Source organism: Schistocerca americana, chromosome 2, assembly GCF_021461395.2.
Source record: "Schistocerca americana isolate TAMUIC-IGC-003095 chromosome 2, iqSchAmer2.1, whole genome shotgun sequence".
NCBI lineage: Eukaryota > Metazoa > Arthropoda > Insecta > Orthoptera > Acrididae > Schistocerca > Schistocerca americana.
The window spans coordinates 217,257,860-217,283,685 of record NC_060120.1 but is presented as its reverse complement, the minus strand read 5'-3'; the positions used below and the strand labels follow the sequence as shown (position 1 = coordinate 217,283,685).

The 25,826-nt window shown below is 43.6% G+C and overlaps 1 protein-coding gene across 1 annotated transcript in view; it reads left to right on the top strand.

Moving 5' to 3' along the window:
- The window catches only part of LOC124595229 (apyrase-like), a 162,959-nt gene that overhangs the window by 91,330 nt on the left and 45,803 nt on the right, over nt 1–25,826 (top strand). Inside the window, exons 3-4 of the mRNA XM_047133884.1 lie at nt 574–775; nt 8,952–9,149. Of these exons, the coding sequence (XP_046989840.1) occupies nt 574–775; nt 8,952–9,149 (400 nt within the window). The remainder of the gene's footprint in view (nt 1–573; nt 776–8,951; nt 9,150–25,826) is intronic.

Here is a 25,826-nt window from a genome sequence, read left to right as displayed (position 1 = left end):
ACGAAACTTGTCTAGCTTGAAGATGGCGCCATGGTTGGCCCGCTAGATGGCGCTGCCATAGGTCAAACGGATATAAACTGCGTTTTTTTTAAATAGGAAACACCATTTTTTATTACATATTCGTGTAGTACGTAAACAAATATGAACGTTCTAGTTGGACCACTTTTTTGCTTTGTGATACATGGCGCTGTCATAGTCACAAACGTATAAGTACGTGCTATCATGTAACATTCCGTCAGTGCGGACGGTATTTGCTTCGTGTTACATTACCCGTGTTAAAATGGACCGTTTACCAATTGCGGAAAAGGTCGATATTGTGTTGATGTATGGCTACTGTGATCAAAATGCCCACAGGGCGTGTGCATGTATGCTGGTCGGTATCCTGGACGACATCATCCAAGTGTCCGGACCATTCGCTGATAGTTACGTTATTTAAGGAAACGGGAAGTGTGTAGCCACATGTGAAACGTCAACCACGACCTGCAACAAATTTCGTGAGATATTTGGACCGGTCACGATCAATGGACCACCCTGTAGATTATTGTCATATTATGAAGTTCTCTTCACCCACAGGACATTGCCAGCACGGAAAAGCTTATCTTTCTGGATGAAGCGGAAAGCCTGGCGGAGGAAGCCAAGCGACTGAAAGAGGACGGCGTCGATATCATCATCGGTCTGTCCCACAGTGGACTCGACGTGGATCGCCAAGTGGCCGCCAAGGTCGCAGACGTGGACATCATCGTGGGCGGACACTCCCACACGCTGCTCTACACAGGTGACTGACTGCAAGTGGCACTATGTGCTAGCCGCTACAGCGTTCTTACAGAAATAATAATGTCTTTAAAAATGAACGGTGCATGTTACACAGTTTGCATATAACACCTTTCTCAGACATATTGACATTTTTCAATTATACAATTGCAAATACGAGGGTCACTCCAAAAGAAATGCACACTATTTTTTTTTTTAAATCCATCTTTTATTCTACATGCTTGAAAGTTTTACAGTGTGTAGATACATCCTTTGGGAACAATATTTTCATTTCTCCACATTATTTCCATCCTTCTCAACTGCCTTATGCCATCTTGGAACCAGCGCCTGTACACCCGCACGGCAAAATTCTGGACCAACATGTTGGAGCCACTGTTTGGCAGCGTACACAAGGGAGTCATCATCTTCAAACATTGTTCCACGAAGAGAGTCTTTCACTTTCCCAAAGAGATGATAGTCACATGGAGCCAGGTCAGGACTGTAAGGCGAGTGTTTCGGTGTTGTCCATCCAAGTTTTGCGATCGCTTCCATGGTTTTCTGACTAACATGTGGCCGTGCATTGTCGTGCAACAGCAAAACATCCTGCTTTTGCCGATGTGGTCGAACACGAACGACTCAGTCGAGCTTGAAGTTTCTTCAGTGTCGTCACATATGCATCAGAATTTATGGTGGTTCCACTTGGCGTGACGTCCACAAGCAATAGTCTTTCGGAATCGAAAAACACAGTGGCCATAACTTTTCCAGCAGAAGGTGTGGTTTTGATTTTGTTTTTTCTTGGGTGAATTTGCGTGATGCCACTCCATTGATTGCCTCTTCGTCTCTGGTGAAAAATGATGGAGCCATGTTTCATCACCTGTCACAATTCTTCCAAGAAATTCATCTCCACCATTCTCGCACTGTTCCAAAAGTTCGCTGCATATCGTTTTTCTTGTTTCTTTGTGAGCCACTGTCAACATCCTGGGAACCCACCTGGCACAAACCTTTTTTAACCCCAACACTTTCAGTATACTGCAAACACTTCCTTCCCCTATCCCAACGTAGAGTGACAATTCGTTCACTGTGATGCGTCTGTCAGCAGTCACCAATTCGTTAACTCTCTGCAGATTGTCTGGAGTGTGTGCAGTACGAGGCCTGCCGCTGCGAGGACAATCCTCAATATTGCCGTGCCCGCTTTCATCACGTAACCTGCTTGCCCACCGACTAACTGTACTACGATCGACAGCAGCATCTCCATACACCTTTTTCAACCTCTTGTGGATGTTTCCCACTGTCTCGTTTTCACAGCACGGGAATTCTATGATAGCAGGTTGATTCTGACGAACGTCAAGAGTGGCAGCCAAGCCGCGCGGGATTAGCCGAGTGGTCTAAGGCGCTGCAGTCATGGACTGTGCGGCTGGTCCCGGCGGAGGTTCGAGTCCTCCCTCGGGCATGGGTGTGTGTGTCTGTCCTTAGGATAATTTAGGTTAAGTAGTGTGTAATCTTATGGACTGATGACCTTAGCAGTTAAGTCCCATAAGATTTCACACACATTTGAACATTTTTTTGTAGCAGCCATCTTGAAGACATGCTGTGACGGCGCCACTCACGGGAACAGGTTGAACTAAGTTTGAAAACAAGCGGGTCAAAAATGGGTCAAATGGCTCTGAGCACTATGCGACTTAACTTCTGAGGGCATCAGTCGCCTAGAACTTAGAACTAATTAAACCTAACTAACCCAAGGACATCACATACATCCATGCCCGAGGCAGGGTTCGAACCTGCGACCGCAGCGGTCGCTCGGCTCCAGACTGTAGCGCCTAGAACCGCACGGCCACTCCGGCCGGAAAAACAAGCGGGAAGGATGTATCCACACACTGTAAAACTTCCACACGTGCAGAATGAATACTGTATTTTTTCAAAAATAGTGTGCATTTCTTTTGGAGTGACCCTTGTACTTATACAGGGGCCTACCTGTGAAGGAATATACAGTGAGGTGACAAAAGACTTGGGCTACCTTCTAATAACGTGTCAGATTTCCTTTGCCCGGCCTAGCGCAGCAACTCGACATGGTATGGACTCAACAAGTCATTGGAGGTTCCCTGCAGAAAAAGTTTAGTCATGCTACGTCTATATCCGTCCATGATAGTGAAATTGTTGCCGGTGAAGGATTCTGTGTATGAACTGAGCTCTCGGTTATGTCCCATAAATGTTCTATGGGACTCGTGTCAGACTATCTGTGACGTCAGATCATTCGCTCTAATTGTCCAGAATGTTCTTCTTGTGGCCTGGTGACATTGCGCATTGTCATTCATAACAGTTCTTGTTTGGCTGCAAGTAGTCGACAAGTGACCCAACATAACCATTTCCAGGCAATGATCGGTTGACTTAGACCAGAGGACCCTGTCCATTCCATGTAAACACAGCCCACGCAGTTATGGAGTCACTACCAGCTTGCACAGAGCCTTCTTGACAACTTGGATCCACGGGTTCGTGCAGTCTGCGCCACACTCGAACCCTATCATTAGCTCTTACCAAATGAAATCGGGAGTCAGCTGACGAGGCTATGGTTCTCACAGTCGTGTAAGGTCCAACCGAAGCCCAGGGGACGCGCTGGAGGCTATGTTGTGATGTTAGCAAAGGCACTCGCGTCCGTCGTCTGCTACCGCAGCCCAGTAACGCCAAATATCGCCGCACTGCCGTAACGTATACGTTCGTCGTACGTCCTACGTTGGTTTCTGCGCGGTGTTGCTTGTCTGTTAGCATTGACAACTCTACGCAAAAGCCGCTACTCTCGGTCTTTAAGAGAAGGCCGTCGGTCACTGCGTTGTCCGTAATGAGAGGTAATGCCTAAAATTCGGTATTCTCGGCACACACATGACACTGAGGTTGTCCGAACGCTGAATTCCCTAACGACTTTCGAAACGGAATGACCCATGCGTCTAGCACCAACTAACTTTCCATGTTCAAAGTATGTTAATTCCCGTCGTGAGACCATAATCACGAGCCGGCCGTTGTGGCCGAGCGGTTCTAGGCGCTTCAGTCTGGAACCACGCGACCGCTACGGTCGCAGGTTCGAATCCTGCCTAGGGCATTGATGTGTGTGATGTCCTTAGGTTAGTTGGGTTTAAGTAGTTCTACTTTCTAGGGGACTGATGACCTCATATATTAAGTCCCATAGTGCTCATAGCAATTTGAACCATTTTTGAACCATAAACACGTAGGAAACCTTTTCGCCTTGATTACAAATGACAGCTTAGCCAATGCACTGTCCTTTAGTACGTTGTGTACACGACGTTACTGCCGCCTGCATATGTGCATATTGCTATCCCATGACTTTCTGTCACCTCAGTGTACACAGTGAAACACATGAGAAATTTTCCCAGAGAAGAGGCACAGGAAATGAAATGTAACTTCGTGGGTTGAAAGGGTGATTGATTTTATTTTGGTGATTACAAAATAATCAATTCGCAAAGCACTAGGCAGTATGAGCCCATTCAACAGTAAGACGTTGCACCCGCTCTGGTATGGAGGAATCCACTGATTCGGTTGTGAATGGTGTCATAGAGCCGTTGTAGCCCACTCTGAGGCAAACTGGCCCAACAGCTGTTGTAACTGGTCCTTGATATAGTGGATACTGTCACAGGGATGGAGCTGATGTTGGAGCTGCTCCATGTTCCATCAGCGATAGTTCTAAAGAGCACCTCAAAATCACGCAGACAGTTCACAGACAAATTTCCATTTGTCTATGAGCATTGTCTTGTTGAAAAATTGCATCATGATACTGTCGCATGATGACGCAGGATGTCTGTGACGTTCTGTTTTTCCATCACTTATCTCAGTCACTACCAGCCGTGACCCAAAGATATATGCAATGGCTCCCAAACCACTGTGCTTCTCCAAAACATTGTAGGGATGGGACGCCTCTTCATGTCATCGCCATTCTCGCCGACGATGATCATCATGTGATGGAGTGAACCGTGACTCGTCGCTGATGCGATGCCATTGGTCAGGAGGCTCTGCTTCCCACGCGTGGCAGTACTTCAAACGCAGCCGTTTGTGTTGTGTTATAGGCAGCCTATTGTGGGACGGTAATTCCTTAGTCCGGCTGCTACTAGCTTCCCGTGATGTAGGGGCGACACACTGAGGTGACAAAATTCATGGGACAGCGATATGCACATAGACAGATGGTTGCAGTATGGCGAACACGAAGCATGGAAGGGCGTGCTTTGGCGGGGTTGTCTTTCGTACTCAGGTGATTCATACGAAACGGTTTCCAACGTGATTATGGCCTCACGACGGAAGTTAATAGACTTTGAACGCGGAATGGTAGAGCAAGACGCATGGGACATTCCATTTCTGAAATCGCTTGGGAATTCAATATTCCGAGGTCCACAAAGACTGTGCCGAGAATAGCAAATTTCAGGTATTAACTCTAATCACGGAAAACTCAGTGGCCGACAGCCTTTACTTAATAACTACCGATGGTAGCGGCGTTTGCGTATAGTTGTCAGTACTAACAGAGAACCAAAACTGCGTGAAAAAACCGCGGAAATCGGTATGGGACGTACGACGTACGAATCCGTCAGGACAGTGCGTTCAAGAGCTAAGGCAGCAGATGACCGACGCGAGAGCCTTTGTTAACAGCACAAAATCGCCTGCAGCGCCTCTTCTGCGGTCTTGACCACATCGGTTGGCCGCTAGACGACTGGAAAACCGCGACCTGCTCAGGTGAGTCTCGACTTCAGTTGGTAAGAGCTGATGGTAGTGTTCGAGGGCAGCGCAGACCCAACGAAGTCGTGGACCTTGGTTGTCAACAAGGCACTGTGCAAGCTGTTATAGGCTCCATAATGGGATGGGTTGTGTTTAGATGGACTTGGCGCAAATAAACTATGGGACTTAACATCTGAGGTCATCAGTCTCCTAGACTGAGAACTACCTAAACCTAACTAATCTAAGGACATCACACACATCCATTCCCGAGGCAGGATTCGAACCTGCGACCGTAGCGGTCGCGCGGTTCCAGACTGTAGCGCCAAGAACCGCTCGGCCACACCAGCCGGCCAGATGTTGCTTCTGTTTAATTCGAACACTTCTCGTCGGCTACCTCAAACTGAGACCTTTCTGTCAGGAAACAGAACTACCTAAACCTAACTAACCTAAGGATATCACACACATCCATGTCCGAGCCAGGATTCGAACCTGTGACCGTAGCAGCAGCGCGGTTCCAGACTGAAGCGCCTAGAACCGCTCGGCCACTGCGGCCGGCTCATCTCGACCAGAAGATCCAGTCCATTCCATGTAAACACAGGCCACACCATTATGGATTCACCACCCAGTTGGCACATTGCCTTGGTGACAACCTCGGTTTACGGCTTCCTGGGGTCTGCACAACACTCGAACCTTACCATCAGCTCTTACCAAGTGGAATCAGAACCCCTCTGGCCAGGCCACGGTTTTCCAGTTTTCTGGGTTGCAACCGATATAGTCACATGCCCAGGACAGGGGCTGCAGACAATGACGTGCTATTATCAAAGGAACTCGCGTCGGTCGTCTGGTGCCATAGCCTATTAACGCAACATTTCGCCTCACTTGTCTGATGGATAAGTTCGTCGTATGTCCCACAATGATTTCTGCCGTTATTTCACGCAGTATTGCATGTCCGTTACCGCTGACCACTCTAAACAAACGCCACTGCTCTCGGTCGTTAAGTAAACGCCGTCAGCCGCTGCGTCGTCCGTGATGAGAGATAATGCTTGACATTCAGAAGTGTCAGCACTCTCTTTACACTGTATATCTAAGAATACTGAATTCCCCAACGATTTCCGACATAGAATATCCCATGCGTCTAGCTCCAACTACCTATCCGCGTTTAAAGGCTATTAATTCCTGTCGGGCGGCCTTGATAACGTATGAAAGCTTTTCACATGATGCACTGCCCTTTTATACCTTGTGTACGCGATAGTATTGCAATCTGTGTATGGGCGTATCGAAATCCAATGACTTTTGTCACCTCAGTACAATGCAGTGTATTTCAAACAAAGACACAGAAACAGAACCACGATAACGTATGGATGTCAAACCCATATGACATATCTAACAAGTTTTATAATAATGTTTCCTAATTAATATTTGCCTGTAATGTTAGAACTATTGTACCAAAAATATGTACCATTTACTTACAGTTACCCTGACGAAGTCTATTTGCTGAAATTGGCCTATTGTAACTAATGAAACGATCTGACTTAGCAACGTTTTAGGAGTTGTAATTACATTGTTACTTTTTTACTTATTGAAAAAAAATGTAAAGTGCATAGATGTTTTTTTTAACTTTGTTTCTAGATCTGAGTATTCAAAATTTTATCCAAACTGCTCAGTAGAATAAATGTGCAAAATAAACGATAAAAATGGATAAGAATATATTTTAGGGGCCGGTACCCCACAGTCCTTATGTATTTGAAAAATGCCACATTACCACCTTGAGCTGCTGGTATAATACTTCACTTATACAACCAGTTTCCGTCATCTGACCGTCATCAGGTTCCTAAAAGTATTAACAGAATCATCTTAGGCGAAATATAAAATCTTTATTGTCGGGTGATAAAACCGTGAGCATTACGCTGTCATCACAACGCAGTGGCTCCCAACCTGGGGGTGTTTACCCCCTGAGGGAAGAGATAAAAACAAACTATTCGATTCTGTTTCAGTCACGAAACTAAATTATTTACAAAAGATCATTGCTATTATCACAATTTTGTAAGACTCTAATAATAATTATATAAGTTGTCAATAATTACTTTTTCTCAGTTAGTAGCATTAACGTGGTCGAGGTTACAGGTTCCTCACATAGTCCACCATTACACACATATGTTGTGCGTTGTCCTGCAGATCGCTGATGATAAAAGTGAGGGATTTTCTCTACCTTGTGATTACTGGGTGTTGTGTGATGTCCTTAGGATAGATAGGTTTCAGTAGTTCTAAGTTCTAGGTGACTCATGACCATAGCTGTTAAGTCCCATAGTGCTCAGAGCCATTTGAACCATTTTTTGATAAAAGTGAGTCCTATACGTAACAAACGCTATTAGTACCTAAAGAAAATGTCTTCTCCAAGTTGTAGATAGTATCTGCGTTAGTCCAGAAATTGCTTCATTACTCGCTTCGAAACAGATAAATGAATTAATTGGCAGCTCGACACAGTATTAACTACAAAAGGGCTATTACAATGCTGTACACAATTTTATTTTTGTTATTGTTATTATTGTTAGGGTGGTTAGATATAAAGTATTAACAGCCTGAAGTCATCCAATTTCCACCATTGAAGAAGTAAGGAGTGCAGCAATGAAGTAATTCACAAAAAGAAAGTGTAGTGCACACATCTGAACTTGTTCAATTTTAAATGGGGTTGCAGTGGGCAGCTCAAGTGAGTGCTGCAATCGAGAGAGTATTGCAGGGGAAGTATGTTCTGTAACAAGTGTCTGCCCTTACTGTGGATAGTTAGCTTTCTTCTCTGAGGTGGAGTTGAGGGTAGCACTTGCGATGCACAACGAATTCCTTCTTCATTCATTCTAACACACAAGCACACACACAAACTAAATATCATTCATCTTTCACCATTTTAAAAATAAAAGTGTCCCAAGAAGTCTTTCGTTGTACAGTTAGGTGTTAAAGTTGGTGATAATGTGAGGGAGGGGGCGGGACGGTGGAGGTACTAAGTAATGTCTGATTACACTCACGGTTGATGGTCTAAGAAAGATTGGGAAGGCGGCCGAAGTGGCCGTGCGGTTCTAGGCGCTGCAGTCTGGAACCGCGTGACCGCTACGGTCGCAGGTTCGAATCCTGCCTCGGGCATGGAAGTGTGTGATGTCTTTAGGTTAGTTAGGTTTAACTAGTTCTAAGTTCTAGGGGACTAATGACCACAGAAGTTGAGTCCCATAGTGCTCAGAGCCATTTGAACCATTTGAACCAAAGACTGGGAACCACTGTCGTATCGTAATATAAATTACATCGTCAGTCTATAAAAACTGTGCGACGGAGTGTACACATTCATGTTAAAACTGTAATCACGATGTTGTGAATAGTTTTGCGAACATGACGATCATACAACTGAAACATCTTGTATAAATAAAGTACTTTATCACTAAGGCGGTAATATGACATTTGTCTAATGGATAAACTTAATGAAAAGGGTACTTTTGTGACGTCAGGGACTCCTCCGGACAATGACACCGCCGAAGACGTGTACCCGGTGATGGTGACGCAGGAGAGCGGCCACAAGGTGGCCATCGTGCAGGCGATGGCCTACACCAAGTATCTGGGAAACCTGGTGGCCACGTTCGACAGCAACGGCGAGCTGCTCAGCGCCACCGGGAATCCTGTGCTGCTGGACGAAACCGTCGAGGAGGGTGAGTAGGGGCGCAACTTCAGCCGGAGGCCACATTTCGGCACGCGTGTGGGTTGCCGCTCTGACGCCTGCTTCACTGGGCAGTTCGAACAGGGCAATGCAAAGCGGAACGCCACATGAGGCGCTATAAAATGCCGCACTCGTAAGTTCTAACCAGCCACACTCACAATGTGTCGATAAGAAACTACGAGTTTGGATCTTATTTATTTATCATTAGCTGCAGTGCCTGGCAGTTGCTAGTGGTGGTGGTAAGTTATTATGAGATCAAACTGCCGAGGTCATCGCACACACACCCACACACACACACACACACACACACACTCGAGGGAGGACTCGAACCTCCGACGGGAGAGCCGAGCGAACAGTGGCAAGGCGCCCTAGACCCCACGGCTACCCCGCGTGGCGCCCGGCAGTTGCCACGCAAAGTGATTGACCCTGTACCTTATTGATATTCACTGCGAACACAAGCCCCAAGGGTATCTGGAATCGATCAAAGGGCATTTCTGAATCAGTAGGAGTTAACGGTACGCGACGAATGGATACGTCTTTACTGTATGTAAAGATGATTATTTGCGCCATTTGTTATTACGTTTGCGATAAGCATCTCATTCGTTTTTTGGAGCATTCGTCTTCAATTGTTTCAGCTCAGTGTTCACTGTTTCAAATGGGTCTGTGTTTGAGCAAGACCCGAACTGTTCGAACAGTTAACGCCACAGTTCGAGAAATCTCAGGTTCTGCTCGATATTTTGATCGGCCCGCTATTAGTGACGTTTGTTGGAACTATATCCACGAGCTGCCTTATCGTTGGTAAGGGGTTTTAATAATAGATAAATAATAAAAATAACTGTGAAACAAGATGTAAAAATATTTTCTAGGCTATATATCATATGTAAAAACGACACCTAATCAATAAATAAGAATTTCCAATCATGTTTCTGTCAAATTCGCGAACTCTTTGCTCGTCCCACGATCTAGTGACGTCTGATGCTACTACATCCAGGACGGGTATTGTCGCTGTAATTTATTGTCGAGCCAGGAATTACAGGCCGTTTGCTACGACATATTTCGTTTGTTAGGCATTTAATTTCTATTAATTTTGTTTATTATTTCATCTCAATGTAGAAATTTGAAGTAAATCTACCAAGAACTGTTAAAGATTTTCCGTGACAACCTTTCCCTTATTATATTTCGAAAAATATAGCGAAATCTTATGTAGACAGTGACCTTCCTCTTCTCTTGAAAATAAATTGTGTAAAATTTCATCAAGATCAGAATAAAACTGTAGATTTGCAGAAATTACAAACACGCACACACACACACGTCCCGTCGGAGGTTCGAGTCCTTCCTCGGGCACGGGTGTGCGTGTTGTTCTTAGTTTAAGTTAGTTTAAATAGTTTGTAAGTTTAGGGACCGATGACCTAAGCAGTTTAGTCCCTTAGAAATTCACACACATTTGAACACACACGCACACTTTTCTTCATATGTATAGATGTTCCATTACATTGTAATATTACACGTCTGGCAGTTAACGTGAAATATTATCTGTAGAATCTTATGGATTCATGTTTCTAAATGGCTAAAGCCGTCACCTGGGCAGTAGGTCCTCAACTTCCAGTCGCAGGTTGCCTCTCTAATGGCTTCCAGAGGCAATAAAAACTTCATTTTCAGTATTTCACATGATTATAGATTGAATTTTAAAAAAATTAAGAGGTTAAATCTTACGTTAACCATTTGACAAATATTGAAACTAGAAGCTGTGTATTTGTCTTGGCGCAACTTTACTTGGAGCGCACGAATTACCCAGACGGTATTAATCCATTTACTACTTCTGACAAACTTCACACACAATTTCCGATCTTTCCGAATTTTTTTTTTCTCTGGCACCTCCAGTAAAATAATGGGAGGAAAAAGTTTATCACTTACTGCATTTTCGCTGTCTGTGCCGTAAATCTTCAGCATGAAGCATGACGTTTTAATTTATCACCACTTTACTACTAAATCTATGTATCCACACACGCCACGGAATATACTTACAAAATTATTATAAGACACATATTTAGCACATTAGTTCGTTTGTAGAGTAATCAGACGTTTGAATTTGTTTTATACATTGGCGTTAGATTCAGTAAAGAAACTTGTCAACAATGATAATACAACTCGGTATGTGTCACATACATTTCTTTGCAAACATAAAATTAAAATGCAACAAGACCTAACAATCGCATTTATATCTACATATACAGAAGTTTATCTTGAGTTACAATTACACAGATCTGTTATTCTTCTATCACATACCCGGTTTTTTCAAGGTCTGTATGAAGTTCTAGTTGACACCAAAGTATTGTCATAGGCCTACAACGCGGAATGTTACTGAATTACAAGAGATGGTATAATCTGTCGTGAATTTGTGAACTAAGTCTGATTTGTTGGTGTGCCATCATTCTCGTTTTGCAGTTATTTGTTTCCTGAGAATGTCTCTCTCTTTTGTTAACCTTTTGCTTTTTTGAGTGAGCAGTCTTCTGACTGGCTTGATGCGGCCCGCCACAAAATCTTCTCCTGCCGTTACCTCGTCATCTCAGAATTACGTCTGCACCCTACGTCCTCAGTTACTTGTTGGATGTATTCCAAACTCTGCCTTCCTCTACATTTTTCTGCAGCTACATCCTCATACATACTCCGAAAGCCAGCATACGGTGCGTGGCGGAGGGTACTTTGTCTCACTACTGTTCATTGTTTTTTACTGTTCCAGTCAGTAATGGAACGAGAGAAAAACGACTGTCTTTATGCCTCCGTACGGGCTCTGCTATCTCTTGTCTTCGCACCCCCTTGCGCGAAATGTACATTGGTGACAGCAAAATCGTTCTTCAGGCAGCCGGAAATGCTGGTTCTGCAAATTTTCTCAGTAGGGTTCCACGAAAAGAATTTATTTCCTCCCAGAAATCCCATTTGAGTTCATATTAAACAGTCCTGGCAAATACGTAAACATAACACTTGGCCTCTGTCTAGTGCGATATACCGATTGTAGGATCACAGTGTTGACATGTATAGACAAATCCTTGCATACGGGAATGATATTGAAGTGTAAAAAGCAGTACAAAATTACTCAACACACATTCAAAAACGGATAAAAACTAACATTAAAAAAACAAGGACACGGATCAAAGTGCTTACACGAAGCTGCATCGACAGATATGACATTTACGTTAATCGAATTCGCAATGCCAAATAAGGACAACAGTCAGCTGTTGAATGGAATGACGACAATGAAAATTTGTGCCGGACCGGGACTCGAACCCGCACTGTGCGTAATTGTTTTGGTAATCTTTGTATCCATTTTTGTCATTGTTTTGAGGAAATGTGTACTGTTGGTTCACATCTTAATATCACATCTGTATCTAAGGATTTGTTTGTTCTTGTATGAATTATGATTCCCACAATCGATATATAGCAGTCACCAGAAGGCATCCAATATGTTTTGTTTTTATCTGTCTCGTGGAAAGGCAGAGTCCCGACCGTCTCCTGTACACAGCAAGCCATGTCGCATGCACAACGCCCGCCGTGCTTACCCCTGCGGTCGGTAGAGTGCTCATATCGCACCCGGCAAGGACAGTGACACAACTGAAAAATGCTATACTTGAGAGAAACCGACTGAAATAATTCTATAAAGCTTATGCTGAAATGATGTAAGCTTCTTTTAAATTTCAAGTAAGTATATTTGGCAGTAAATTCCATTATATTCTAGGCAACAATAATATGGTCATGTACAACGAGGCGCCAAAGGAACTAGTAGAGACATGCGTATTCAAATACAGAGATATGTAACCAGGCAGAATACGGTGGTGCGGTCGGCAACGCCTACGCAAGACAACTGTGGAGCAATTGGTAGATTGGTTATTGCTGCTACAATGGCAAGTTATCAAGATTTAAGTGAGTTTGAACGTGGTCTTATAGCCGGCACACCAGCGATTGAACACAGCGTCTCCGAGTTAACGATGAAGTGGGCGATCTTCCCACATGGCCATTTCACGAGGATAACGTGAATGTAAGAATCCGGTAACACATCAAATCTCCGACGTCGCTGCGGCCGGCAAAAGATCCTGCAAGAAGGGGACCAACAACGACTGAAGAGAATCGTTCAACGTGACCCAAAGTGCAACCTCTCCATGAATTGCTGCAGATTTAAGTACTGGGCCATCAGCAAGTGTCAGCTTGCGAACCATTCAACGAAACATCATCGATATGGGCTTTCAGAGCTGAGCCGCGCGTGGCTCGTGTTCGTGCCGGTTATTGCTTAACATATTTAATTTGCGGTACTGCCGTCCCGTTTCTTATTCGATTTACCATCGTCACCAAGTTGCTGGCTTGCCTCCCCATGAGTGGCAGCAGCAGAGCTTATCGATAAGAGCACTGTCGTACCACAGTCTAACATAACAGTCGCGACACTCACTGCTGTAAAAGTTGCCGTTTGACAGATGGAGCGACACTAGCGCTCCAAGCGGCGGGTAAGGTGAACGTCAGACGGGTCGTAAGCATAATGTTTGTTTGCATCCATTTACTACGTAATTTCCGATTTATTCGAGTTATTTTCTTGCCTCCAAGAGTTTGTGTAGTATCAGAAGGCACATACGTTCTAGAAATGATTCTAAAATATGCGCAAGTATGGACAAAAACCATGAATAGAATGGCAAGCTACAACACATTCGTGAAGAAACACTTGTGACATTGGACAGAATTGCAGCTTACCACGTTGATATCAAAAGAATATAAACACACAGATTCACATGTAAGAAGCACAGACACGTACCTCTACATGCAAAAGCGATCGACAGCTGGTTTATCGTTCTGTAGGCTTACTGTGTTTGTCGCCTGTTGCCACAAGTACGACCTTCATCTTTATATTATTCTAAGTGGGACAAGCATCTGCCAAATAGTGGGAGACATATGCTGAAAACACTATAATGAGCTGATTACATACATTTCACGAAAAAACAAATATTTGAATAATTTTCAAACAATCTGTCTATAGGCACTTTCCTTGTCCCGTAATAGTTTCGCTTCTGCACATTCTTACACTTCACACGCTTTTGTAAGACACGAACAGCTGCACTTAATTTAACCACTTCATCGTCAAAGCAGGTCTGTGTTGATGATTCACACGAATCTGGCACTGATAGATGGAGAGTCGAACTGGCTGCTTCTGTGTCATAGGACTGTTTTACAGCATTAGATTGACTGTCGAATCTTTGTGGCAGTTTCTTCTTCATCGTCAGTTGAGGGGGTTTATTTGGAATGTCAAACAGTGTGGGTACTTGCATTCCAAACGAGTTTGTTATTATCTGCGTTCATGAACCGGTTTTGTTCGAAATGTAGCGAACAAAAACTAATATTATTATTATTATACAGGTAAACTGGGTCTTTCTTCATAAGGTCTTCTCGTCTGCTATTAACTAGCCATTTTCTGCTCCTAAAACGAAACATTCATCATTTATACACATATAGTTTGCAAGTGAATCCTGACGATACAGTTTAGTAACATGATGTTACCTCCCAGGATCCTTAGGAAACCTAAAAAAAGACAGCTGTGGTGTCTTCTTCCTGTTGTTGCTGCAATTTATTGCGCTACAAACGCTCCCGATGGTAAAAACCACTGTATAAATCAAAATAAACAATCACTATTTGCTTTAACGATCGCGCCGGACTCCCAGTTCAACCTACCGGCCGCTTGGGGCGCTGCTGGCGCTGTAGCAACAAAATAGAGGCAAAGTGTCGCGACTGTTATGTTAGACTGTTGTCGTACTATCTTCGGAGCGACCGCTAGTATTTCCGGGTCGTCGTGTGTCGGGAGTTCAGTCGGGATGGAGCAGCAGTGAGGTCCGGACAGCCATGACTCGCCCGACCGTTGCCGACACACATAACTTGAGTGGGGACGACCTTGGTGTACAGTTCGGTTGGTCGTCTCATCGGACGACGTGTGTTCGGTCGCCGACCACTTCTGGGTTCTCCGCTAGTTGGTTGGGATGGAGCAGCGAGCAAGTCTCCGCGGTGTGAGGCTAGGCAGGGACCGCTGGCGGTGTGCACGCGCTGTCGGGTCGTGAGGCACTAGCTGTGAGAGTGACAGACTTCGTTGACCACCGAACCTGGACACTGAAGCTGAGTGATCAGTTAACCTGTTATGAAACCTCAGCTATTGTGACATCTCTTCATTCATTTGCACATTGTTGCTCCCTGGGTTGTTCGGGCTAACAGCAAGATATTATGTGTTGTAGTTGGCGAAATCTTGCAGCCGTCTTCCTATATTGTGATTAATTATTAAATAGTATGTTACTTACCAGTGAAGTGCTACAGTGGTATTTTTTGCACTGCGGACGTTAACGCCCCATTTACCTGTCCTGGTCGTTAGCATAGTTTTCCGGCAGTGTGTCTCTCCTCATCATGTTGATGCTGTCCAGCACAGCATGTAGTTCGACAGCGTTTTGAGGTGTTTGGTTAATATTTTGCTTAGAGCGGTTATTGTTTCATTGGCTGTTTTTAGACTCCAATTTCTGAAGTCATAGCACTGTTCATATCCTCGTCCTCGGGTGATATTTTTCGTTCTTGTGCCATTGGTCAGATGGAAGGGAATTGGTTAAACTGTTGTTCGGTCCTTGGGCCGTCCCTAGTTTGGGTTTCCATCTGATTATTTAACTTCAGCTCTTGACTGCCTGTCTCACCTCACCTTACGTTTGAGCTACCTTCTCAGGCCTTCACCTGTGTATTAATTAAGTTCTTTTCAAATTTCACATAAAGGCCTTCAGCCATGTTAAATTAAAATATTGAAGATTGATTTTATTTTAAAAAAAGGAAAATTTTTTTTTTTCTTAAACTTGGTTCTATCTGAAATTGTAATCCAGGCCCTAAGCCTTTAGTTGTTCGATGTGTTTTGTGTGGCCTTCAGCCGAGGATTTATGTGAACCCCTTTTAATAAGGCCTTCAGCTATGTGTATTCTTTAAAGGAAATTTTTTTAATAAGAAGGAAGGAGTTTATTTTGAATTGTTTGTCTGACTTGTTCAGCCATTGTTTCAAATTTGTTTGTGGCCTTCAGCCGTGCAAAAAGTTAATATTTCTTTAATTAGGCTTTTGGCCACTCTGTTGTAAGTTTAGAAAGAAATTTATTGGTTGGAGTAGTTGCTTATTAATGTGTTTTAATTATTGTTGTCTTTGAGACGTCTAGTGTAGGTCTTCAGCCACTAATTGTTTTCAATTGCGTTTTTTTAGAAAAAAATAATTTTTACCCTCTATTTTTATTGATCTTGGTTTCTAAGCCAGGCTTCTGCCGTTCTTGTTTTTGGTGTGGTTTTGGGCCTTAAGCCCAGAAGGCATCTCAAGTTTTCTTTAACTAGGCCTTCATGCATATTGTTTAATTGTGATCTTTTAAGCAATGTGTAAACAAGTGGTATGCAGGAAAATAAAGTTGTTTGTTTGATTGTGCAATTCACAGTAACTGTTTACAGCCCCATTCGCGATCATAACCTTATCCTGTGCGCTCTCTGAGAACCTACCAACCAGGTTTCAGGAGCTGTGTACCCTTGATGACTGCACAACACAAAGCTTTACGCCTCGCCTGACCTCGTCAACACTGACACTGGATTCTTGATGACTGGAAACATGTTGCCTGGTCGAACGAGTCTCATTTCAAATTGCATCAAGTGGATGGACGTGTAAAGGTATGGAAACAACCTCATGAATCAATGGACCCTGCATATCAGCAGGGGACTGTTCAAGCTGGTGGAGGCTCTGTAATGGTGTGGAGCTAGTGCAGTTGGATTGATATGTGGGGTGTCGCATTGTCCTGCTGGAATTGCCCAAGTCCGTCGGAATGCACAATGGACATGAATGCACGCAGGTGATCAGACAGGATGCTTACGTGTCACCTGTGAGAGTCGTATCTGGACTATGAAGGGTCCCACATCACTTCTACTGCACACAACCCACACAATTACAGCGCCTTCACCAGATTGAATAGTCATCAGCTGATATGCAGGGTCCATGGATTCATTAGGTTGTCTTCATAGGCGCACACGTCCATCCGCTCTATACAATTTGAAACGAGACTCGTCCGACCAGGCAAAACGTTTTCAGTCATCAACAGTCCAGTGTCGGTGTTGACGGGCCCAAACGAGACGTAAAGCTTTGTGTCGTACAGTCATCTATGGTACACGAGTGAGTCTTCGGCAGCGAAATCCCATATCAATGATGTTTCGTTGAATGGTTCGCTCGCTGACCCTTGTTGGTGGCAAAGCACTGAAATCTGAAGCAATTTGGGTAAGGGTTGAACTTCTATGACGTTGGACGATTCTCTTCAGTCGTCGTTGATCCTGTTGTTGCAGGATCTTTTTCCGGCCGCAGCCATGTGGGAGATTTGATGTTTTACCAGATTTCTGATATTCAAATGGTCGTACGGGAAAATCCACACTTCATCGCTACCTCGGAGATGCTGTGTTCTATCGCTCGTGCGCCGACTATAACACCACATTCAAACTGGCTTAAATCTTGGTAAACTGCCATTGTAGCATCAGTAACCGATCTAACAATTACTACAGACACTTGTCTTATATAGGCATTGCCGACCGCAATGCCATATTCTGCCTATTCACATAAATCTGTATTTGAACAAGGACGCTTATATTCTCCGACGTAGCCTTGCTATAGGAAAATTTAATCAAATAGCAAAGCTTTAGCACTCAAACGATGCAGAATTTAATGCTCTGAAATCTGTTAGCCATAGATTTTTTGATTAAACGCTTAGTCTCCGAGGACTCAAAACAAATAAATAAATAAATAAAAACTAAATTTAGGCGGTTTTCTTTTGATCACATTTGAAACTCCACTCAAAGATTGAGCAAACTCTGATTATTAATACCAGAGACCTACTTGAGTAATTAAAACAGTTTCCACGACTCCACTAGTTATTGGAAGGCAGTACTCTAATTTTCTTGGCCTAGGAATGATTGCCGGTAAGCCTCTTTAACAACGGCAGTAGAAGTGGGGAAAGAGTTTATATTCCTGTCCGTTACTTCGCACACAGAATGCTCTGGGCCATCTTTACACGTTCCTGACGTTTTTTTGTTACAACCCATACAAAAATTGACAGGAATTTTTAATGAAAGCTTCATTCCGTCGATGCCTTGAAACAGGATATTTTCATAGGCTCCAACTTCTAATACAAAGTTGCCCAAGTTCGAGTAGCACTCGAACACTTGAAGATTCCGTACGAAGTTAATTATTTTCTTATGTCCATCCTTCAGATTGGAGGTTTGAGTGACTTCGGCCGTTCACTTACGTAAAAAATGGAGCACCTATAGCCGTCCTTACGATGTTATTTATTGTATGTCTACCAGTTTCGGTGCTTCAGTGCTCCATCTTCAGGCCTGAGGGGTTTAACTCCAGTCGTATACAAGATTCTTCAGTGGCCAACTTCTGTGAACTGATTTTCGCAAATGGTTCGATTGGTTCTGAGCACTATGGGACTTAACCACTGAGGTCATCAGTCCCCTAGGACTTAGAACTATTTAAACCTAACTAACCTAGGGACATCACACACATCCATGCCCGAGGCAGGATTCGAACCTGCGACCGTAGCGGTCACACGGTTCCAGACTGCAGCGCCTAGAACCGCACGGCCACACCGGCCGGCCTGGTTTTCGCAGACTACCTGTAAAAAGGATGTTATGTCTCCAACCATCAACCACTATATAGTTCATGCAACCCAGAATCTAGAATTTCAACGATTTTTGCATGTTGTCGATGTCGATACTGGCAAGATACAAAGACGATTCAGAATCTCTGTGGTAGTTCCTCAGACTAACCTGGACAAAAAGAAGCGAGCAGGGGGCTTCAGTTTATACAGGGTTAACATTAATAAAACCGACAAATTTCAGGGACGGATTCCTGGCTGAGAATGAAGAAAAAAATGTGGTATGAACATGTGTCCGGAAATGGACGGTGTGGGTGGACGACAACAAATCGTTCCGGAACACATTACCGAGCTGCATAGCGTCCACGTGACAACAGATGTTCAAAGTGGCCTCCATGGGATGGAATGCATGCGTTCACACATACCTATCACGCAGGATACACATGAAAGTACTTTGGCTTACACCATGTTGGCGGGCCACTTGCCTGGAGCCTGTGCTGGGTTCGTCCGAATATCCTGCAGAACCCGGTCGTCCAAATCTGGTGTACGCCCCCGTCCGCCGACCCCCAGCACGTTCGCGTGTCTGAAAGGACCCATTATCACACAAACACCCAAAAAGGGCTTGAAACGTTGTGTAATGTGGTTGGTGTCTGTGAGGGCACTTGATTTGTTACAGTCGTGCTGCCTCTCGAACGTTTCCATCCGCTTGGCCGAACACGAACGCCTTTTCGCCTTGTTCCCGACACGAACACCGGACCACTCTGCTGCTTACAGTACTCTGCGTCAGTCACACAGCCTGCAGCACACAAGGAGCACACGGCACGTGGTCAGAGGAACTTTCTTTCTTCAGTATCATCAACCGTGGCAACGATGCATTTCCGGACACATGCTCGTACGACTTTTTCTCTTCCCCATTTCCAGTCAGGAGTCCATACTTGCTGCTTGTCGAATTTATTACCGCTCACCCCGTATAGGCAGAGAGAGAAGATTTAGTAAAAAAAATTTATTTACTTAGTAAAACATGACTGCAGGTTACATTTTATGTTTGCATGCAGTAATGTTCGTGTGTTATGCCTTTGACAAATGACGAATGCAGTGTGTATTCAAATGGCAGAAAGATATTTCTTATGTGAAACAATTGCAATTTAACAAGTTTCAGATATTTTACATTGCTTGTGCTGCGAAACCTTGCTTCTCACCGAATTGCATGATTCAAGCTCAAAGGGAAGTGAGTTTGCGAGTTTGAAAATATGTGACATAAATGGCCAAATCTTTTCATCGCACCGACTTAGAAGCTTAAATGTTTTACACTGCCCAGGGGTCAATGACCTTAATATGTGACATAAATTTGAGCTTGATACGTCTACCCGGTCCTGAGAGAAAGAATTATTGACAGTAGGACAGAGAGGCAGACAGATAGACTGACAGATGCACAGCAAAGCTATTTTATAAGGGTTCAGCTTTTCAGATTTAGGCACGGAACCCTACAACCCAGCTTCAGATAGTCGTCTTCTAATACGACGTCCGTTCGGTTCAGCTTGTAACCTGGAAAGCGTGTTTCTAAAATCCAAAGCGGTCCATTCTTTTGATCATAGTGAGAAATGCATCGTAACATGAAATTCTATTCTACGATGTCATAAATATTGTCTGCTAAGCATCCACGCTTGCGTTCACGTCCCTTGTAACGATAACATTAGCCGTCAGCCAGATACACTTGTAAGAAACCGAGTTAGAAAACCGCTGCGGAAGCAAAGGGAACTTCACATCAAACATAAACATAGCCAAAGCCTTACAGACAAACAAAAATTACGCGAAGCGAAATGTAGTGTGAGGAGGGCTATGCGAGAGGCGTTCAATGAATTCGAAAATAAAGTTCTTTGTACTGGCTTGGCAGAAAATCCTAAGAAATTTTGGACTTATGTCAAAGCGGTAGCTGGATCAAAACAAAATGTCCAGACACTCTGTGACCAAAATGGTACTGAAACAGAGGATGACAGACTAAAGACCGAAATACTAAATGTCTTTTTCCAAAGCTGTTTCGCAGAGGAAGACTACACTGTAGTTCCTTCTCTAGATTGTCGCATAGATGACAAAATTGTATATATCGAAATAGATGACGGAGGGATAGAAAAACAATTAAAATCGCTCAAAAGAGGAAAGGCCGTTGGACCTGATGGGATACCAGTTCGATTTTACACAGAGTATGCGAAGGAACTTGCCCCCCTTCTTGCAGCGGTGTACCGTAGGTCTCTAGAAGAGCGTAGCGTTCCAAAGGATTGGAAAAGGGCATAGGTGATCCCCCTTTTCAAGAAGGGACGTCGAACAGATGTGCAGAACTACAGACCTATGTCTCTAACGTCGATCTGTTGTAGAAATTTGGAACACGTATTATGTTCGAGTATAATGACTTTTCTGGAGACTATAAATCTACTCTGTAGGAATCAGCATGGGTTTCGAAAAAGACGATCGTGTGAAACCCAGCTCGCGCTATTCGTCCACGAGACTCACTTGGCCATAGACACGGGTTCACAGGTAGATGCCGTGTTTCTTGACTTTCGCAAGGCGTTCGATACAGTTCCCCACAGTCGTTTAATGAACAATGTAAGAGCATATGGACTATCAGACCAATTGTGTGATTGGATTGAAGAGTTCCTATACAACAGAACGCAGCATGTCATTCTCAATGGAGAGAAGTCTTCCGAAGGAAGAGTAATTTCAGCGGTGCCGCAGGGGAGTGTCGTACGACCGTTGCTATTCACAATATACATAAATGACCTTGTGGATGACATCGGAAGTTCACTGAGGCTTTTTGCGGATGATGCTGTAGTATATCGAGAAGGTGTAAGAATGGAAAATTGTACTGAAATGCAGGAGGATCTGTAACGAATTGACGCATGGTGCAGGGAATGGCAATTGAATCTCAATGTAGACAAGTGCAATGTGCTGCGAATACATAAAAAGAAAGATCCTTATCATTTAGCTACAATATAGCAGGTCAGCAACTGGAAGCAGTTAATTCCATAAATTATCTGGGAGAACGCATTAGGAGTGATTTAAAATGGGGTGATCATATAAAGTTGATTGTCGGTGAAGCAGATGCCAGACTGAGACTCATTGGAAGAATCCTAAGGAAATGCAGTCCGAAAACAAACGAAGTAGGTTACAGTACACTTGTTCGCCCACTTCTTGAATACTGCTCACCGGTGTGGGATCCGTACCAGATCCGTACCAGATCCAACGGAGAGCAGCGCGCTTCGTTACAGGATCATTTAGCAATCGCGAAACCGTTACGGAGATGACAGATAAACTCCAGTGGAAGACTCTGCAGGAGAGACGCTCAGTAGCTCGGTACGGGCTTTTGTTGAAGTTTCGAGAACATACCTTTACCGAGGAGTCAAGCAGTATATTGTTCCCTCCTACTTATATATCACGAAGAGACCATGAGGATAAAATCAGAGACATCAGAGCCCACACAGAGGCATACCGACAATCTTTCTTTCCACGAAAAATACGAGACTGGAATAGAAGAGAGAACCGATAGAGGTACTCACACCGTCAGGTGGCTAGCGGAGTATGGATGTAGATGTAGAACACGTACGGAAATGTACTGCTGCCCATTTCATAAAACGCAAAAATTTATTGGTCTTAGAGCTGAAGATCAATGACTAACAGTCAAGGGTAGTTACTCACTGCGGACTTTGGAGTCAGCATTTGAGGCACCATGAAGTCGAATGATCAGACATTCATTAGTCGGTAAAGCAGTGGTTGGTGCAGTGGTTGGTTAACATAAATATTAGTTAATATAGAAATGATTTGAACTTTCGTTTGATCTATGCCGAAATACTGCCTGAATATTTTTTTTAATTTGGTAAGAGCACTACAACAATCCAACATGACAGTGAAAAATGTAGCTAGATACAGTTTAAATACACTGAATAATAGTATATTGTGGAAGGAAGGAAATCCACCAAAGCAGCTGCAATTTTTATGAAATTTGTTAGCAGACGAGTTTCAAAGCTACATAGCTCCACCAGAAATGTGTTAGAGGTGTCTTCACAATACACAAAAATTCACAGATATAAAATCCCAAGAATACGTGAATGAAATTTGCTCTACTTTGTAACGAATGTTCGAGTAAGTGATGTGACTCTTGTAGCATGTCATAACAGCAAAGGTTTCACCAATAACTACCACAAACAAATAATTAAAATTCAGAATTTGTAAGCTAATGATTGCTGCTTGTATTAATAAAGAAAATAAGTACAGTATCGGTATGTATGCGACAGCAAGATTACCAATATGTACGAAAACGCCGCTCGTAAAAAGGGGATTTTACGGGGGATCGTCTTAGTGTCACTATACTAAAATATAGGGTCAAAGTATGTATGTTACACACTTCCAAGAGCTGAGACAATGGAGCAAGTCGGTCGGTTCTTTTTGCATTTGATATGGTCTAAGGGGGCTTGTTGAGACTTGCGGAGGCATGATTAGCTCATGGCCGGCTCCTCAGAAAAACCCTCACTTCCTCTTTTATTTGCTATAGTTGCGCCGTCACCAGCGGACCAATAAACAGCCGCGGGTTCCGAGACAGCTGTGCACAGCAAATGGCTTAATTTTTTTCACTGTATTTCTAAGATTGCGATCTCGAACAACCTTGAAAATTTTCATATTATGTTTATCCGTTTGCGAGATATAGAGGGTCAAAGTTACCCTAGTTGCACGCGTAAAATCCGGTGTGAGGCGAAAACGCAGATTATAAAGTGACGTAGAACGGGTAAATATGCTGTACAGTATCTCCATCAGCTGGAAATCTCACTTTGTAGTACTGAAGAACGTGCAAAGCTTTTTGTACATAAAATCAGGCTGAGCTGTAAAATTAGTTTCATGTTATTTCAATTTCACATAAGTAAACCATGTAAATTTTACTGACCAATACGTTCCTTTTCATTTGAGTTAGATGTCATGTTACAACAGAGGAAAGAAGGGGGCCAGAGGACATATAATCTCGTCTCAGCTCAAAGAATGCGAACCTGTTCGTGTTTATTTAAAAGACTGACTGAAAAGTGGGGTACCAGCTGTCTCATTCTATCTTCTTCAGCACCTTCAAAATTTCGCGTTTGTTTATGCTAAGAGAAAATGGTGACAAAGAGATTGAAAAGTAATAAATAAAGGAAGATAGTAGACAGTGGTTGTGTAATAGAAAGAGTGCAGATGACAGTGACAGAGTAAGAGAAAGAGTGGGACACAGTGGCAGTGGAAACAGATGACAGTGGCAGAACAGTGCTAGAAAAAAAGTGAAGGAGACAGTGCCAGGGGGGTGGGGTGCAGGAATAAAGCGGCAGTAGGAAAAGACAGCATCAGTAGGAAGAAAGGAATGGGATATTATCAGTAAGAGACAGCAAGAGAGAGACAGCGACAGTGAGAAGAGAAGCAGCAGTAAGAAGGAAGAAATGAGATATTAGCAGTAAGAAAGAGCAAGATAGAGGCAGCGAAAGTGAGAGGAGGTCATTGTAGTAGGACGGAACGAAGGGGACTGTGGTTGTGACAAAGAAACAATAGCAGAGGGACACAAAGAGATAATGGTAATGAGTTGGGCTGAATGAGAGAGTAAGAAAGGAGTGGACCGATATGAGTTACGTACTGCGATCGACTATGGTGTGACTTGTTACAGTTAGGGGAGCTTGTGGGATTTTGAGGTGAGCTGCACGTTTAAAAAAGCACGTTTAAAAAAGCGCGTTATATTCACTTGCCAAAATTTTTGAGATAATTTTTCGAGGTTTTGGGGAAGGTAGAATGAGACACTTTTCAGTCAGATTGTTTTAAATAAACAGGAACATATCAGTATTTTTAGTGTTCCGACAGCATTTTTCCGCTAGTTAATGAATTGCCATATACTGCTTCACCCACGGCCAGCAACATGGCTACGCAGTTCGGTTTTATCGCAATAGGTAGCGCTGCCAGCACCATCTGTCACGGGCTGCAGCCAATCAGGTTCCGAATATTGCCAAGAGAGAGCGCAGTGAGCGCACGCTGGTCGGACTGACAAGTGCGCTAGCCAGCTGAAGACGGCAAGTCTTATGCTGGCCTAGAACCGTGACTGCAAGGAAATAATGATGCTGCGCTTGTCTCATAACTGCTAAGAAACGAGTGAAGACATTCTTATTTAGCAGTGCGTACGCTAGGCGTAAGACAGCATGCTCTTCGGTGGCAGTGGTATTTCTGTCGAAATAACGGGACTTCGTTATCACAGGACCAGATCTCCATCTTGGCTAGTTTAGCAATGAGCTTACGGTCTTGCATGGCTGCAAAAGAGAAGTGACAGAAAGAAGATTTAGTACAACAGTCTTGTCTGGATAATTATTCCTGGACTACACTGCCAAGGGAAAACTGTATGCCCATTTGCAAGTCTATATCTACATACATACTCCGCACGCCATCACACGGTGCGTAGCGGAGGGTACCTTGTTCTACTACTAGTCATCCACTTACTCTTATCTTCGCGGTCCTTATGCGAAATCTTCGTTGGTGTCAGTAAAATCGTTCTGCAGTCGGGGTAGAAAATGCCGATTCTGTGAACTTTCTCAATAGCGTCTTTTTTCCTCCAGGAATTCCTATTTGGTTCCACGCAGCATTTTTGTTTCACTCGCTTGTAGATCGAACCTGCCGGAAACAAACGTAGGAGCACGCCTCTGAATTGTTTCGATGTCTTCTTTCAATATGACAGGTTGAGATCCCAAACACTCGAGTAGTACTCAAGAATGGGTCGACAAGTGTCCTATTCTTGGTTTCGTTTATAGATGAGCTACGCTTTGCTAGAATTCTCTCTGTGAACCAGAGTCGATCTTCCCTACAACCGACCTTGTCTAGCCTAGTTGTACCATTTCACATATTGTCATAGCCGTTATCAATTCACGAGCACAAATTTTCAGGACTACCTATATGCGGTAAGCAATCAGTATAGGGGTAAGAAAAATTATTTTATACTTTTTAATCTGTTTTAAAAA